The sequence below is a fragment of the Urocampus carinirostris genome, chromosome 9, assembly GCF_059441175.1.
Source record: "Urocampus carinirostris isolate Australia breed hairy pipefish chromosome 9, RoL_Ucar_1.0, whole genome shotgun sequence".
In the NCBI taxonomy this organism is placed as follows: Eukaryota; Metazoa; Chordata; class Actinopteri; order Syngnathiformes; family Syngnathidae; genus Urocampus; species Urocampus carinirostris.
In genome coordinates this window covers 25,776,848-25,795,055 of record NC_142357.1, presented here as the reverse complement: position 1 = coordinate 25,795,055, position 18,208 = coordinate 25,776,848, and the positions used below count along the sequence as shown (strand labels likewise).

Genomic DNA, 18,208 nt, shown 5'->3' with positions numbered 1-18,208 from the left:
TGACAAATGATAGCGCATTCGTACTCACTGGCTTATGCCTTGAATAGTAACTGTCAAGACACACAGTCCTCAAAGACCAGGCCTCAGAAATAGACGGACGGGCGGATGGACGTAACTCATCGGTCCAAGATTTGAGTCGAGGTGCGACTGTCATTATGAGTGACAACACAGTTATCACACAAACCTGATGAACGAGCCATCCTCAGCACCTCCTTGAAGATCCGCCAGATGGGTGTCTGTCCAGAACCTGGAGAGGAAAGCAGATGGCAATTAAAACTCATTACAGGGCCAGGGAAAAAGGAGGCGAAGGAATGAAGGTAGACTTGCATTGTCAAGCACCTATGAAATTAATTATAGACATTAGATAATAGATGAGGGGGCAGTAATCAGTCCAAAAAACTGAATTTTTCTGCGGCGGTAGCAGCTGTGTGGGCAACACTCCTCACTGCCATTCTCCTCGGATACTAAGATTGTCGGATAGTTTATTTATCATCTAATCATACTTTCGTTCACACCCCCACAACGGGTGATAGATTTCCCATCATGTAGGTGGAATTAGAAATAGTTTTGTCTGCCATAAGTAAAAATAAAAATTTAAATACTTACAAATATATGCCATACAAATAAATGAACAAATAAAGTAATCACATACTATCTAGATATTATATTCATCTGTTTATGCATTCGGTCAATTATTTTGTCATTTATTTATATGTCATAATATTTTGTCGGCGTATTTTATTCTTGTTGTATTTTGTCTTTGTTATGTTTTGTTGTCGTAGCGTTTTATCATTGTAGTATTTTGTCGCCTGAGTATTTTGTCATCGTTATATTTTGTTTTAGTATTTTGTCGTTGCTGTATTTCGTCGTTGTATTTTGTCGTCTTAGTATTTTGTTGTCTGAGTATTTTGTAAATGTTATATTTTGTTGTTGTAGTATTTTGTCATAGTAGTTTGTCGTTGTTGTTATATTTTGTTGTTGTTGTATTTTGTCTTTGTTGTTTTGTTGTTGTAGCGTTTTGTCGTCTGAGTATTTTGTCCTCCGAATATTTTGCCGATGTTATATTTTGTTGTTGTAGTATTTTGTCATAGTAGTTTGTCGTTGTTGTTATATTTTGTCGTTGTTGTATTTTGTCTTTGTAGTGTTTTGTTGTCGTAGCGTTTTGTCGTCGTATTATTTTGTCGTCTGAGTATTTTGTCTTCTGAATATTTTTTCCTCGTTATATTTTGTTTCAGTATTTTGTCGTTGTTGTGTTTTTTTCGTCGTATTTTGTCGTCTTGGTATTTTGTTGACTGAGTATTTTCTCATCGCTATATTTTGTTGTAGTATTTCGTCATAGTTTGTTTGTCGTCGTTGTTGTATTTTGTCATTATTGTATTTTGTCTTTGTTGTGTTTTGTTGTGGTAACGTTTTGTCGTCGTAGTAATTTGTCGCCTGAGTATTTTGTCCTCGTTATATTTAGCTTTAGTATTTTGTCCTTGTTGTATTTTGTCGTTGTACTTTGCTGTCTTAGTATTTTGTTGTCTGAGTATTTTGTCATCGTTATATTTTGTTGTAGTATTTTGTCACAGTAGTTTGTCGTCATTGTTGTATTTTGTCGTTGTTATATTTTGTCTCCGTTATATTTTGTTGTTGTAGTATTTTGTCATAGTAGTTTGTCGTCTTTGTTGTATTTTGTCATTGTTGTATTTTGTTATGGTCGCATTTTATCGTTGTGTTTTGTCGTTGTCATTTTTTGTGGTTGTATTTTGTCATCATTTTATTTTGTCATTGTTATTTTTTTCAGTTGTAGCATTTTGTCATTGTTGTATTTTGTTGTCGTATTTTGTCTTCTTTGTTTTTTGTTGTCTGAGTATTTTGTTGTCTGAGTATTTTGTTATCATTATATTTTGATGATGTAGTATTTTGTCATTGTAGTACGTCTCTGTTGCTGTATTTTGTCATGGTTGTAGTTTGTTGTTGTAGTATTTTGTCCTAGTACTATTTTGTCATTGTTGTATTCCGTCGTTGTTGTATTTTGTCGTTGAATTTTCTCCACGTATTTTGTGCTCGTTTTCTGTCAATGTCTTATTTTGTCTTCATTTTATTTAGACGTTGTTGTATTTTGTTGTATATTTTTGTTGTAGAATTTTGTCATTGTCATATTTTGTTGACATTGTATTTTGTCATTGTATTTTGTCTTTGGATTATGTTGTTTTATTTTTTAATTGTTGTATTTCATCGTTGCAGTATTTAATTGTAATATTTTTTCGTGCTTAAATTTTGTCGTCGTATTTTGTTTGTTATATTTTGTCGCTGTTCTATTTTGTCATTGTTGTATTTTCTCATGGCCGGATTTTGTCGTTGTATTTTGTCGTTGTTGTGTTTTTTTCATTGCTGTAGTTTTTGTGTTGCTGTTTTTTGTCGTCATTGCATTTTGTCATTGGAGAATTTAGTCGTAGTGTTTTGTTGTTGTATTCTGTCGTTGTTAAATTCTGTTGTTGTGTTTTGTCATCATATTTTGTCATTATTGTATTTAGTTGTTGTTTTATTTTGTCATTGTCGTATTTTGTTGTGATTGTATTTTGTCCTCATTGTATTTTGTGTTTGTATTTTGTCGTTTTATTTTGTCATTGTTGTATTTGGTTGTTGTAGTATTTAGTTCTTGTAGTATTTTGTTGGTTATATTTTGTCATTGTTGTATTTGGTTGTTGTAGTATTTAGTTCTTGTAGTATTTTGTTGGTTATATTTTGTCATTGTTGTATTTTGTCAGTTATATTTTATCGTTGTTGTGTTTTGCTGTCGTCGTATTTTGTTGTCGGAATTTGCTGTTCTATTTTGTCGTCGTTATATTTTGTCCTTGTTGAATTTTGTGATCTAACTATTTTGACTTTGTTATATTTATTCGTCGTTGTCACGAGGCGGGCGTGGTGGCGTGGAAGGTGACCGGACCAGAACGGAGGCAGGAGGCATGAAGGGAGAACTCAAATGCGTTGACGATCCATAGGTTTTATTTAATAAAATAAAAGTCGCCCGATACTCCGAGGCAAAACAGAACAATACAGAGTTCCTCCGGCACGAACTCAACAGGACAAGGCATAACAGACTAAAACATGACAAGGCATAACAGACTTAAACAGGACAAGCATAACAGACCGGGATTGTGTATAAGAGTAATGAACCAGCACCCGCCAAACCCAAAATCCAGCCTTAAATTGCAGAACAGCAATCAGCTGATCTGCTTCAGCTTGAGTTCGGGGGCGTGGCATACTGGTCGTCATGGCGACCGTGACAGAGCCCCCCTCTTAAGGGACAGCTCCCGAGGTCCCAAAAAAGAAAAAATTACTACCTCGCGCCCCGGAATGTTGACGATCGCGATTGGGGCAACCCTGCTCCCTCCTCCGAACACGCAGGAACGGGGAGAGGCAGGCGCCATCTGCGTCGGGCGGATCGGAATCGGCGCTCGGCAGGGGGGGTCTGGTGGCCAACTGGACAGGGGATGACAGACAGGCAGAACCGACGAGAACAGGACAGATAAACAGGACAGGCAAAAACAGGACAGATAAACAGGACAGGCAAAAACAGGACAGATAAACAGGACAGGCCGATGCAGAAGAGTCGCACTCAGGACAGGCCGATGCAGAAGAGTCGCACTCAGGACAGGCCGATGCAGAAGAGTCGCACTCAGGACAGGCCGATGCAGAAGAGTCGCACTCAGGGGGGTCAGATGCAGAAGAGTCGCACTCAGGGGGGTCAGATGCAGAAGAGTCGCACTCAGGGGGGTCAGATGCAGAAGAGTCGCACTCAGGGGGGTCAGATTCAGAAGAGTCGCACTCAGGGGGGTCAGATTCAGAAGAGTCGCACTCAGGGGGGTCAGATTCAGAAGAGTCGCACTCAGGGGGGTCAGATTCAGAAGAGTCGCACTCAGGGGGGTCAGATTCAGAAGAGTCAGGCTCAGGGGTTCAGGTTCAGAAGTGGCGATTCAGACAGGACAGGCGGAATCAGAACAGGCAAGACATGAGAGGGTCAAAATCAAAACAGACAAGACATGAGAGAGTCAAAATCAGAACAGACAAAACAGGAGGAGCGGAGTCGGACTGGCAGGCAGCGGAGTCGGAGTCGGCCCGACGGGCAGCGGAGTCGGAGTCGGCCCGACGGGCAGCAGAGTCGGAGTCGGCCCGACGGGCAGCAGAGTCGGAGTCGGCCCGACGGGCAGCGGAGTCGGAGTCGGCCCGACGGGCAGCAGAGTCGGAGTCGGGCTGGCACGCAGGGGAGACGGAATAGCAGGCAATCGGCACGGGAGTCGGGCAGGCAGGCATGAGAGTCGAACAGGCAGGCGTCAATTCTTCCCGGGACCCCATTCGAGGCACAGCAAGGGCCACGACGGGCGGGGCCGTGGTTCGAACGGGCAGGGAAGGCCAACTCAGTAGGCGCCTGCCGAACTGCGCTCTCCAGCTCTCCCAAGTCGCGCTGGGATCGTTCGCTGAGTTCTATTTGTTGGCTGGTTCATTCTGTCACGAGGCGGGCGTGGTGGCGTGGAAGGTGACCGGACCAGAACGGAGGCAGGAGGCATGAAGGGAGAACTCAAATGCGTTGACGATCCATAGGTTTTATTTAATAAAATAAAAGTCGCCCAATACTCCGAGGCAAAACAGAACAATACAGAGTTCCTCCGGCACGAACTCAACAGGACAAGGCATAACAGACTTAAACAGGACAAGCATAACAGACCGGGATTGTGTATAAGAGTAATGAACCAGCACCCGCCAAACCCAAAATCCAGCCTTAAATTGCAGAACAGCAATCAGCTGATCTGCTTCAGCTTGAGTTCGGGGGCGTGGCATACTGGTCGTCATGGCGACCGTGACAGTCGTTGTATTTTGTCATTGTAGCATTTAGTGTCTGTATTATTTTGTCATTGTATTTTGTCTGTGTTGTGTTTTGTCCTTGTTATATTTTGTCAAAACAAACTGGATGGGCTTTGCAGCTGCTGTTTTATCATCACTGATCCCAAAAACAATTTGTTGTGACAAGGTATAACGACAGAGTACAACGACAAAATAGACGACAAAATGAATAGGGAAGTAAATTAATGACTGGATGACAAAATGCATCATTAGATGGAAAAATAGCAATTTTGTCTTATATTTAGATATTACATCATTTATTTACATGTTCATTTATTTGAATAGTCTATACGTGTAGGTATTAATTTATTTATACATTTATTTCTCTTTCAGCTCGGTGGCCTTGGGGGTATGGCGCCCGCCCTGAGTCTGGGAGGTTGTGGTTCAAGCCTGAGTCATACCTAAGACTTAAACATTGGTACCTGTTGCTTCCCTGCTTGGCGCTCGGCATTAGGGGTTGGAATTGGGGGGTTTGGTCACCTAATGTCTCCTAACACCTCAGTTGGGTTGAGCGAGGGGGCTGGGAACCCCCTCCTCTGAATCAATCACCAAAAAGGAATCAGAAATGACTCTAGCCACCTCCCACTAGGGTGATATGGCTGTGGTATATATTTATATTTCTCTTTATGGTAATACGTAATCCTTCGTTAGCGCAAACTACAAGTAACAAGGATTGAAATCGATAAATCTCTTGAAAGACTCCAAGTGTTGAGAGTTTGTTGTCTGCAGGTTACCCTCATAGTTGCGTCTACTCTCCAATACGATTCTAATAACACAAAGCAATCTCGACACTGTTTTTCCTCTTCTACGAAAACGTCACACGGTTTCATAACGGAACCAGGTCGGAAATTCACATGTTCCCCGGTCACTTTGTTCGTGATGTTTGCCGCTATAGACAATCCAAGGCCATGAAATCACTCCCAGCAGTCTGACTGTAATCTTGCTCTTATTTCCTCCCACACAGGCATCTGAAAAAAGGGGACGGGTGGTTCACAACAGCGTGGCGATATTGCTTCATTCTGTGTTACTTTATTTGCATTCTCCTTTCTTACATCCTCGATAAGAGCTGAGTTTGAGTCAGGACTCATCTGTCAGTCGCTTTAATCGAGGGTATAAAAGGAAAATCTGCAGTTTTTTGCTCTCACCTTGCACGGTCTCGCAAAATGTGATTTCTGGATAGATGCATACTGCATGTTCACAGTTTTTATATTGACTTTATTAATTATTTAATACAGCGGTTCTTAAATTGAAGAACATTAAATGTCAAATCTTCTTAGAATGCATTTATGTTATCCCTGAAAAAATATATAAAATCTCAAATTTATTCAGACGAATCTATTCATTATTCTACTATTTATTCATTTCTAATCATCTATTCATTTTGAAATATACAGGTAGGTTTCTTTGTAGCTTTTTGAAGAGACAGTGTGAATTATTTGACCTCTAAATGCCGCTGTATGGTTTAGCTGTAACCAAAAATAAGGAAAAATACAAACTTCTGAGACTCGAAGTGACCAAAATGCATCATTTTACTTTTCAGTTTTTGCCCAGCCTTTTTGATCTTTTGGGGTAACCGTAGCAGCGAGATGGCAGACAAATATGCCCCTTAGGTGAGGTTCATGTTATGTAAAATACATTTTTAATTTCTCAACCTATGAGTGAAGCATTTTTTACAGGTGCATGTTTATTACATACAGTGAAGAAAATAAGTATTTGAACACCCTGCTATTCTGCTTTTTCTCCCACAATTATGGAGGGGTCTGAAATTCTCATCGAAGGTGCATGTCCACTGCAAGGGAGATAAACTAAAAATAAAAATCACAATGCATAAATTGTTAAAATCACTAAGGCACAGATAAATTGTTTAAAAAAAATCATGCATTGTGATTTCAGGATTTTTCTTTTTAGTTTATCTTTCTCAGAGTGGACATTCACCTCTGATGAAAATGTCCCTGATTTCTTAGTGAGAAAAATAGCAAAACAGCAGGGTGTTCAAATACTTATTTTCTTCACTGTAGTTCATGTATTTTTGCTCATTATTTAAAACGATTTGGGTTTTTTTTTTTTATGAAGTTTTTTTTTTACCCCTTAGAGGTCCTAAATCATAAACCCTGACTCTTTAAAACATGTTTACTATAACTCTAAAAGGGCTTGCAATTTTGAAAATCATTGCAATTGGAGTTTTTCTGTTGGTAGATACATTTGCTCATTTCAAATACTATTTGTAATTTTTAGGTATTTAGTTGTTATTTTTAACTTTTTTCTGTCAAAATAAAATTTAAAAAAATGCTACATGTGGAAGGTTTTTGTACTATTTTCTTGTTTTAATAAAAATAATACAAAAAGTAAACTAATAAATGAATCTAAAACAAGAAGTGCATTGTGAGGATGATAATTTTTCACAAATTCCTGACTGAACCTTAAGAAATTGATAAACTTTGTTATGTTTTTATGACTAAACGGTGATTGCATAGGATACAAGTTCATTATTTTGTCTGTTATTGCACGATATATATTGTTCTTTTGACTATTATCAACATGCTGCTGTTCTTTGATTAACACACTTTTGTAACCTTGGAGATTTAATTTTAAAAAACTGATGAGAGGGCTTTTAGAATAGGTTGGATTTCCTTTTCTGAATGCTCACTCTCCTGTTCTCCTTGCAGGTTTAAAATCCATAGATGTCTTCTTCTTTCCCCATTTTGAGTGTTTATTTAAAAGTGTGCATCATTTACATTAAATAATATTTGCAATTTTTTTCTCGAATTCCAAATGGTTTAAGGAAAACCACCATAGAAATACTGTAATGCTAAAAAGTATAATAAATCAGATCAAATCATAGTCTAAACATTATCATCATTATTTATGTTAATTCTAATAGCACTGTGCTGGTTGGAGCTATTTGGCTGGGAATACCACTGATATAACAGGCTGCAGTTTCAACAAACAGGGCCAAAACACTGTGAAAGAAAGAGAGGTGATTTTTTTTTATGTCTCGTCCATTCTACAGGTGAATGATTTTTCAATCGAGTGTGGCCTTTCCTGCGCAAACCTGTCCCATGCTGCTCCCTCCGCTCAGGGGATGGCTGAGGTCCAGGATGGACACACATACTCCTGTGACAGGTATTTACTTCGTATAGCATTTTGTGGAAATACTTACAGAGTGCAAGATATTGCCTTGGAAAATAGCTCTTAAAGGCTCACAAATCAATAGAAAGCAGCAAATGGGAGCTAAACGGTATGCAGGAATCACAATATTGTTTGTGGCTCCACCATCAGTCCCAGCAATACGAGTGAGTGTGTGCATGCGTTTCACAAAAAGAGAAAAGCATCTTGGACCCTTCGGTACCAAATATACAAATAGTTTTTCTATAAATTATAGTAGAATGTATCTAAAGCTGCATTATACAAATATCTTTGTAACATAATGAGCATCTGTAAAAAAGAACAGTACTTTGCGTTTTAATGGGTCATGCTTTGTAGTGTATTTTTTCAATGCAGAAAACTCAGAAACTAGCTTGTTCTTCACAGAAAACTAGCATTGCCTTCTGTGTCCAAAGATAGCACAGTCCTATTTATTAGCGAGACCGATCATTAGATAGGACACAAATCACCAGACTACTCCTGTTTGTTTTCAAGCTAATTGTGCATTTGTTTGGCCTACTGTGACATACAACCTGGAAAACAAGCTATGTGGTGTGTCTTTAAACCTTAATTCTTACCTCAATATTGACTTTAACAATGAAATGGACTATGTTACAGGCTTGAGGGGTCGTTGCTGTCATGCACTTTCCAGACATATTTCAACATGTTTCCTATTTTTCTCTTTTATTGATGTTCACTATGTTACCTTATGTTACCCAATGCTAAATCCACCCTGGTCATCTTGGAAGGGGGATTACCACTTTTGAGGCCCTTTCTCAAGGTTCCTTTTTTCCTCACGCTGAGGTTTTGAGTTTTTCCTTGCCCGCATGTTGGTTTAAGATCAGGCGATGGTGTAATTGTAATCCTGTGCAGTCCTTTGATACATTTCTGTGATTAAGGGCCAAATAAAGGTGTTTTAACTAGACTTGAAATAGAGAAATCGGCTAATAAGGAAATTCAGGTCACATCTCCCGCGTAAGAACGGAATTTGTTTGTGCACCAACAAATCCCCTACCCTCTTTTGGAGTCTACATTAGTATTTCTTTGACATTATTTGACAATATGTGTAAAAGAGGTTAAGAAAGTGCATTAGGGATGTATGTTTTTAAAGATATTTATGTAACCGATGTGCTAAAAGGAACCGGGTACTTTGTATCAGTGTTGCTGACAACCCTATTATACACAAACTAGTCATTGTTCTACTGTTGTTGCAAAAATACGAGTAACTATTAATGTTTTGTACACCCAAAAATATAACCTTTTAAGGATCCACTATGTATTGATTGGGCAATAATCATTGGCGCTTCTGTTCTATGTCACATTGTGTGTTGATGCTTCAGTAACCCTGCAATGTTAGAGGAGAGCCAAGATGGTATGGACAGCAGTACCCTAAGTCCTGCCACAGCAAGACAAGTCACCATCCAGCGGCATCTGACTCAAGGCTTCGGCTTCATCGCAGGTAGCCAGGGGCCCGTCATCGTACGCTCCGTCTCTACTGGTTAGTAATCAGATCGTGTGATGTGAACTAAAAAAGAATGGTGACTCTATTGAAGCGTTTGACTGCCGGTTATGTGTTTCCGCCTATCTGCAGACGGACCTTCCTTTGGTAAGCTTCTCCCCGGAGATCAGATCTTGGCCATTAACGAGGAGACGGTGAGCGACGCCCCCCGAGAGAGAGTCATAGACCTTGTAAGGTAGCATCCTTTACTGTCCCAGGAGGGAGGGCGGGAGTGTTTAGTGACAGGATTGTTAGGCCAGGTTAAAAGTACGGGTGGCCTAGAAGCAAAACGATGTTTTTTACTGCAAAGGTATGAACGTAAGATGGCGGATGAGTCAGTCCTGCCATTGCTGGACGACAGAGAGGACATTTTAGCCGGGAAACTGTGGCGCTCTCCAAATCGTGCGATGCGTATGGCGTTACCTAAACTACTCTACTCTGTTGTTTCTCCATAGACGCTGTAAAGACACTATAGTTCTCACTGTGCTGCAGCCTCACCAGGTGCGTGCTGTGGCACATCTTTGCCCTTTTCATTTTCACACAAGTCTTGACATGCACACCCACACATTTGGCGCTTAATTATTCGAGTATGGGTAATGTCTCTTCAGGTAACGCTTTTTAAATGGCTTCAGGTAGTTCATTAAAAGCATCTATCATCAAGGGTGAAATTCATTCGCTAAATAAACTGCAGTTTGGTGACGATAAAATAATGAGGATAAAATGTAGATGTGTGTTTGCAATTTAAAGTGGAGTTTCATTTTAATCTAGAAGAGAAATCACTAAGGCACATTTGCACAATACATTAAGGGAGCATCTAAACCCCCACCTTACAAGGGAATAAACTCGTTGTTGCGATTGAAACATCTCTCTGACTGAAAATGCAAACAAACACTTGCAGAAAAGATCAAGGCCTTAGTACGAAGGATTAACAAGTGCAAGGCGTGCAAACCCCTCTAATTACATACGTTTTTTTGAAATGCAGGTTGTGAAATGATTCAAAGACTCTTCAATTGAAAAGAGTATTCAATTTGGTTTAACCAAACAGGATTACAATCTGTACAGTATACAATGATAAAGTATGTTTCAATAAATGTTTCAATAAACGTTTCAATCCTGAAATCAATACATATCAAAGGCGTTTTGCTTTCACACTCATGAGGTATCCTAGAATTTTACAACACTTTTCTAATATTACCATTTTGATTGAAATTTACATAAATTAATGATAATTTGAAGACCTTTCACTCGGGCGGCACGGCGGAGCAGTGATTTGCGTGTCCGTGGCACAGTTCTGAGGTCATGGGATCGAATCTTCCTGTGCAGAGTTTGCATGTTCTCCCCGTGCTTGCGTGGGTCTCCTACGGGCACTCCGGTTTCCTCACACTTTAAAAAAACATGCATGTCAGGGAAAATGGCCAGTCCAAATTGTCCCTAGGTGTAAATGAGCGAGCGAATTGTCTGTCCCTGTGTGCCCTGCAACTGTTTGGCAACCAGTTCATGGTGTCCCCTGCCCACTGCCTGAAGATAGCTGGGATGGGCTCCAGCACCCCCGCGACCCTACTGAAGATAAGCGCTGCAGATAATGGATGAATGGACATTTCGCTCCCATTTTATGAATAGTCACAAACCTTTAACTTTCCTCTTCAAACTTTTTAAAATGCAGCCCCGGTCTTGTTTTTATGCTAGAGTATTTGTATTTTTCAGGTAACATCAACAACCACAAAAACGCTCACATAATTTATCAACGAGTTTAACTCTAAATTTGCCTTCTCTTTAGAACCTCAATTATGCTTTCTCTCTTCCTTTATTCAGTCACCAAAATCTGCCTTTATAAGTGCTGCGAAAAAAGCCCGTCTGCGAACAAACCCGCCTAAAGTGCGCTTTTCAGAGCAAGTGTCCATCAGTGATCCCGACTCAGTAAGTTTCTGCATGCTGACACCTATTGTTGCCCTTTTCCACAATCCACTGCATCTTATTTATTTTGCTTGATCTGCAAATATCCTCTCTCAAGCCAATCTCTACTAAACATGTGTGTACGCTGAGTGTGTGTGTGTGTATGTGTGTGTGTGTTTTTGGTTGTTTGTTTCTGTAAAAAAAAACAAGTGTTTGGGTCGAAGGGTTTAGTCTTGAAGAGTTGCTTTGTTTTCAGACTGTTCAAAATTGTCAGATGAACAAGTACAACTTCGAAGTCACTACAGGCCTCGCTTGGCCTGAGGTCATTTGCCATAGGATTGTCATACTAATGCTATTGTGCATCAAAAGGGATTATGATTGTTCTCTCGTTGCCTGAACACACGTGAGTCAAAAATCAACATGGATAGTGTGTTGTTACTTAATATATCAAGAACATTTTAGGTATCATTTTGTAGAAATGCCACTAAAATAGATTCTTCCATGAATTGTGACAGGATGATAATATATATAATAACATTCTCGCAAATGTATTGAGGAAATGAAGCTTAAAGTGGAAGTTAAAGAAAATGAAGAACTAAGAGTATTATGTTATATTTATCAGTCCAAACTCTTCATTTGTGTATGTAAATATGAATTAAGAAGCCCTGGTCACTTTGATGTCATAATCACTCGGCATCAACTCTGATAATGGTAGATTTTGCTTCTTTGCTTCTCTTATCTTATTTTGGGAAATTCTTTGGGTCGACCTCCAATTTTATATTACAAGACTGCAGTATAATTTGAAAAAAAAATCTATTGCTGGTGGGAAACTGGAAGCGCTGATAACATTTAGGAAAGATGTTTTAAATATGTGCACACATCAAACTGCAATGTTTTTGAGGTATAGTACAAGCGATGAGGTAACTGTTCAGCTAATCAGAATGCAGAATACGATACAGTGGAACCTCGGTTCTCGACCATAATCCGTTCCAGAACCCTGTTCGAAAACCGATTTGTTCGATCACCAAAATCATTTTTCCCATTAAAAATAATGTATATCCGTTCCAACACCCTGAATGTTTACCTTGAATGTTTAACGTAAACATAAAGCTAACCCAGGCTAATCGTACGTCCGCGTTATCGTAATCTTCCGTACGAAAGTTGACGCTAACATGAACGTGTAAAAATGAAAAAATCAGGTTGTTTACAAGTCATTTAGCACCCGGGTCTCCACAACAAGTGGTGAGGGGTTCATTGGAAAGGGGGCTCCGTTCCAACACCCTCAATGTTGGGCTCCGATCCAACACCCTGAATGTTTAACGTAAACTTAAAGCTAACCCAGGCTAATCGTACGTTTGCGTTATCATAATCTTATAAATAGGATTTCCTACCTTTGTGGTGGTCAGCAGAAGGCGCTCGCACACCTCCTTCATATTTGGCTATTATTTCTTTCTTAAATGCAATAGTTGTATGCACTACTTTTTTTTCACCTGTAGCAACTTTGCTGCTTGCACTGACTTTCTTCGGAGGCATAATAAGGGGCTAAAACACCCGTACGCCGCTCAGCATTGCACCCTAGCGTACGCACTCACGCATTACCGGCGTTCAAACTACGATTTTTTGACCGAACAGAGAAGCAAAAATTTCTCGAAGTTTTTGGTCGGACACCGATTTGTTCGAACTGAGAGCCGTTCGAAAACCGAGGTTCCACTGTACACAATAAAAATCCCCCAAGTGGCCAGATTGCAAAATGTAACCAGCGATATAGCAAGGGCTTACTCAACTTAGAAAATAATTTCTGTTTTAGACAGCAGGATGCAAAGCACCACAAAGCATCGTGATATATATCGTGGGGTTGGCAGATTCGTCTGCTGCTATGTTTCCAACCCCAAAACGATCTACGGTCTCTCTAGATATTGTTCCACTTTTTATGTACATCAAAGATCATTGAGTTTCTCAATCACTCCATTCTTTTATTGGTTTGTCGGACAGGCGAGGTTTAATTAATCTATAGCTGATATTTATCTGCTTGTCCAGCTTGGTGATACCAGCGTGCAACTGTCACTGTTTCCTTAATTACACCTTGAGAGCATGTTTATCAATAAAAGATACATGGTCTGGATATCTTCTCTCACTTATACTGATTGTCTGCTTTTCAAGAAAATGTTCATTCGATTTGAAAGAGAAGGAGATTCTAGAATAGTTCCTACAATTTGAGTATAGATAGTTGAGGAATTCTCTCTGCCTCCACTGATGTTAACAAAAGCTGCTATTGGCAGGTTAAAAAGCTGAAGAAAGATGAGATAAAATAGTGTGCTACCATGCTTTTTATCTTTTTTTTAAATCATGCTTCCACTTAACTGTTAACTGGAATAGTAGTCAGTTGAAGACACTAAGCGTAGGCAATTTTGTTTCTGGATTACCATTGAATCAGGTGCTGCCATTGAATATATATTTTTTTATATATACAGTACGCTGAATGACTACTCAAGTCTCTTCTCAGTTTTATTTTTGTAGCACTTTAACACAGAAGTCGAACCAAATAAGCCAAAACAAAAGTAGAAGGATTTCTGACATTGCCGCTTTTCCACTACATTGGCTGCAACCCATAAGAAAGATTTCTAAACTATGTGGCACATTTCGGCCACAATCCATCCACCCCTTCATGTAGAATTGAAGACAAATCTGCCAGACTGAGAAGATGCCCAGAACAGCAGCTGGTAAAACCAAGTGAACACTTACATTTCCAAATAACAGACTGCTGTGCATCTGTTATGGCACAGATTGCAGAATCAGATCTATTGTTGCATTAAACCACCAAACTGTCGCGCATTACGCTTGAACTTTGACCAGAGCTTTTAAATGACAAGTAAATTGATGTAGATTTCTTTTCTCATTAAACGAAGAGAAAGCAGCAGTTGGGCCTCACAATGAAGGAACCATACCATCCGTACAGTCCATTATAGCCCCCTAATAACGACTGAGTCATACTAAAACTCACCTGTGAGATGAAAAACAGTAGACAGATAGTGGATGCCAATCACCCCCGAGGAAAAATGGACTGCGATACTTCGTAACTTTTCATCAAAGGAGCGCTTTGAATAAAAGCAGAAAATTCAGCTCCGCTTCTGTGCCTCAACTCACACAAGTCACCAGTGAACGTCTTCCATGCAATTTTCAATGCATGGAAGATATCCCTGACCATTAGAGATGCAATTGTACGCTAACTGAGATTGCAATTGCGTGCAAACATCAGTAGCAGCCCACCACTCATTTCTCCTTATCTTGCAGACAATGCTGAAAGACGATTCTTTGCTACTTATACCCAACGTGCTGAAGGTATTTTTGGAGAATGGACAGATTAAGTCCTTTACCTTTGATAGCCGTACAACTGTGAGGGTAAGTACAGCAATGTAACATAAGTACTTTCATTTGGTTTTAAGTCTAATCACGTTGTCAAAACCTTTTGTACTCTTATAAAAGTGTTTCTACTCTTGTTTATGATTCATGATAAGAAAATGTCTGAACTGTTCCTCTAAGCTGCGCGCGTGCGCAATCGCGCACTGCCCAGAGCTTTTCCACACACAAGAAAATATAGCCAAGCTCACAAAAATCAGGGCTCGAAATTGCTAATTAAGAAGGAAATTAAGTCAAAGTTACAGTGCATGAAGGTAAAAATACACAGGTTGAGGAGAACGAAGTCGAGTAAAGTCAGTAGAGTTTTTCGAGAACCGGCTTCTTCGGCTCGGCTCACTAAAAAGAACCGGCTCTTTCGGGTCACAAACGGCTTTTCAGGTTGTTTTTACTTCTTTAATCCCTACACGACAAATATTATCTAAAATTATGCACAAAATGACTTAAAGGAAGGGGGGAAATAAAACAAAAAAGAAAAAAATACCAAAATGAAAAAGTAGTGAAAAGCTGAGGAAAAAAGAAACAAAAGGAAGAGAAAAAAGAAGGAAAAATTCAGAAAAAAGCAAGAACAAAGAAAATAAAGAAACAAAGGAAAAAAGTAAATAGAGAACAAAAAGAAAAAAGTAACAGCTAGGAAAAATAAACACAATGAGATTTTTTTAAGGAACTATAGAAAAATAGAAAAAAAAACAGGGAAAAAGAAGAAATGGTTTGTGTTGCATTCAAATAATTTCCAATTACACCAAGTCAATCTTGTTGCCAACATTGTACTTCCACTAAAAAATGTGATTAAATATAGTTCTGTAGCGTGAAACCGACTAAATAAGCCCCCAAAAATGTTAGTATTATGCGACAAAAGAAAAAAAAAATTGAAATCTTGTGAAAGAATTGTTGTAAAAACAAATGACGTTTGTAGGCCATACAACCTTTGCAATAATACATTAGTCAATTCATTCAAAAGTGAAAACATTTTTTGCATTGCCGGAAACTCAGCAAAATGTAACCTGATGTCAAGTTTTGGACATGTTTGATAATGACTTAATTGCCACATTCGGGATTGCCGTTGCTCACTGTTGTTTCAAGCGTTGCTCACCGACGTTGTGTGAACGCTCAGACCTGTGGAAAATTAGAGGGAACATTGGGTGACACTGTGGTAAATTTTCAAATCGGATGTTAAAACGTTTCAAATTACCACTAACACTGTCAGGACACAAGTACCAACAGGGACTGGTTTTGAGCAAATATAAGAGCCACATAGGTGCCCACAGTTTGCATTTCATTGAAAAAATGTGTAGTTCTGGAGGTGGTGAATTGCTCTCCAAATTCAACACATGTAACTAAGGACTCTGCTGTAATTTTAATACCATGTTACATGACATCATGATATTTTTGTTATCGGATCATCACAATCTCATTTTGGCCCTTGCCTTGTCTAATCGGTGCATCAGCATCCATTAGGCACGCCTCTTGTACTGTGAAAGTGCCCGAACGTGTTAGGTAACAACAACCTTTGCCAAAGCAACATTTCTGAATGTAATTTTCACTCTATATTAAATTCCATCCAACACAAACGCTGAGTGTACGAAGAGCTCCTTTGAAGCTCTGGTTTAACTTCCATATCCATTTTCTAAAACTAAAATTTTTACGAACCTGATAAACAACCACAAGTAACAAATCAAGTCTCGATACCAGGAATCTGCTCATCTCATCTCATCTCTCAGAAAATAAATAGCTTAAGCAGAAAATGCTTTTACATTAGAGGAGAGATTCAAACTCTTCCTGTAACCTTAATTAAATGGGATTTCAGCATAACAGGAAGGCGCAAATCAATAAAGAACGCAATAGATTAAATCAATGACTAGTGGCATGGATGCACTTCCTGCAGCAGGCTAGGCTATAAGTCATACAATTTTGCGGCCTGCTTGTCCGGACGACTTTCTCGTCATTTACGGCAAAGCCTACACCAGTTCCTACAGTAAAACTGCTTGTCGTTGCTTTTAAGAGATAACGATTTCTCCCCATTACAACGACAGCAAGAGCCAAACAACATTAACATGTCCGCGCTACAAGATCTCACTACCGATGAAATTATTCATCGGCCATCGAAACGAAACAGTGCAAGGGCAACAGTTTGACCGCAACCCTCGAAAATTTAGTATGCACTAACTATACACCACTGAAAAAAGCTTTCCATTGTTCAAAATGACAGATATGACACTAAAGTGTAGGATAAGGAAGTACCCATCACAACAATATCACAATGACAAAGTGGTAAGGATAAAAAGAGAGCGCAGCCAGGGTTGAAATTGCCTCCCATATATCAACGTGTTTGTTGCAATAATCCGACATTGAGATATTTTTGGGTCTAATCGCTTTCCACTGTTCTCCATCTAGGATGTGATATCCTCTCTGCAGGACCGCCTCTCACTACGCTACATTGAGCATTTTGCCCTCGTGCTGGAGGCTGGCGGTCTTGACCAGAGTCAGAAGTTATTTCTCTTGCAGGAGAACCAACCTCTGACGCACGTAAATACTGCATGTTGAAAATATATATCTTGTATATTGTGGAACTTGTAAAATCAAACATAAAATGTTGCGGGATGCATGCTGACTTTAAAAAATGTTCCTAGACTAACTTTCCTGTCTAGAGTCTTGTAAAATGTTATCTTACAACCGATGGTCCATAAAAGAAATTCAAACTTGTATTGGTATGCACTTATTTTCCAGACTAAGGTACTCTGGAGTTAAGTTGCACAAGGGCAGAAATACATGTACAGGTATATGTAGAGATACAAACATATGATATATGATTATTGAAACAGACTACTCCTATTTGAGGCACAGAACAAGTCAATGATGCAATGTTTTGCCATTGTAGACGACAGCTAGTCTGACTATGTCACTTGTTTTTACTATAGAAGAATGCAAATTTTGGGGGCACTCAAAGCACAATGTGTCAGGACCAGAACGGAAACCGGACCCACTCGCTTAACGTTTCTCACAGTTTTATTGGGAAGAGGGGAAAGGATTGCACACACGATCCGGTGATCGCTGGTCGCGGGGAGCAGGTCGCTCTGAACGCGGAAGTTTTTGTCGGGGGCTGAAAAAACAGGTCAGTAGCCGGGACAGAAGGGCAAAAAACGTGGTCGAGATCAGCAACAAGTCGAAAGCCAGGAGAATAGAGTAGAAGTGGTCGAGGTCAAAAACGGATCGTTATTCATCGGGAGAACAGACGTGGTTGAGATCAACGGGAGACAAAAAGGAGCAAAAACAAGGGACAGGCGAAAAAGGGCTTGCCGTGTAAAAACAGAGATTTGCAGACGGACCGACAAAAGGGGACTGACATGACAGAGTTTCAATGCTGACAGGGAG

The 18,208-nt window shown here is 39.5% G+C and overlaps 1 protein-coding gene across 1 annotated transcript in view; it reads left to right on the top strand.

The window, feature by feature from the left end:
• frmpd3 (FERM and PDZ domain containing 3) overlaps positions 1-18,208 on the top strand; it is a 169,851-nt gene that overhangs the window by 138,703 nt on the left and 12,940 nt on the right. Inside the window, exons 3-9 of the mRNA XM_088343358.1 lie at positions 7,898-8,010; positions 9,372-9,529; positions 9,623-9,725; positions 9,985-10,030; positions 11,342-11,446; positions 14,714-14,821; positions 17,231-17,362. Coding sequence (XP_088199484.1) covers positions 7,970-8,010; positions 9,372-9,529; positions 9,623-9,725; positions 9,985-10,030; positions 11,342-11,446; positions 14,714-14,821; positions 17,231-17,362 — 693 coding nt within the window. The 5' untranslated portion in view covers positions 7,898-7,969. The remainder of the gene's footprint in view (positions 1-7,897; positions 8,011-9,371; positions 9,530-9,622; positions 9,726-9,984; positions 10,031-11,341; positions 11,447-14,713; positions 14,822-17,230; positions 17,363-18,208) is intronic.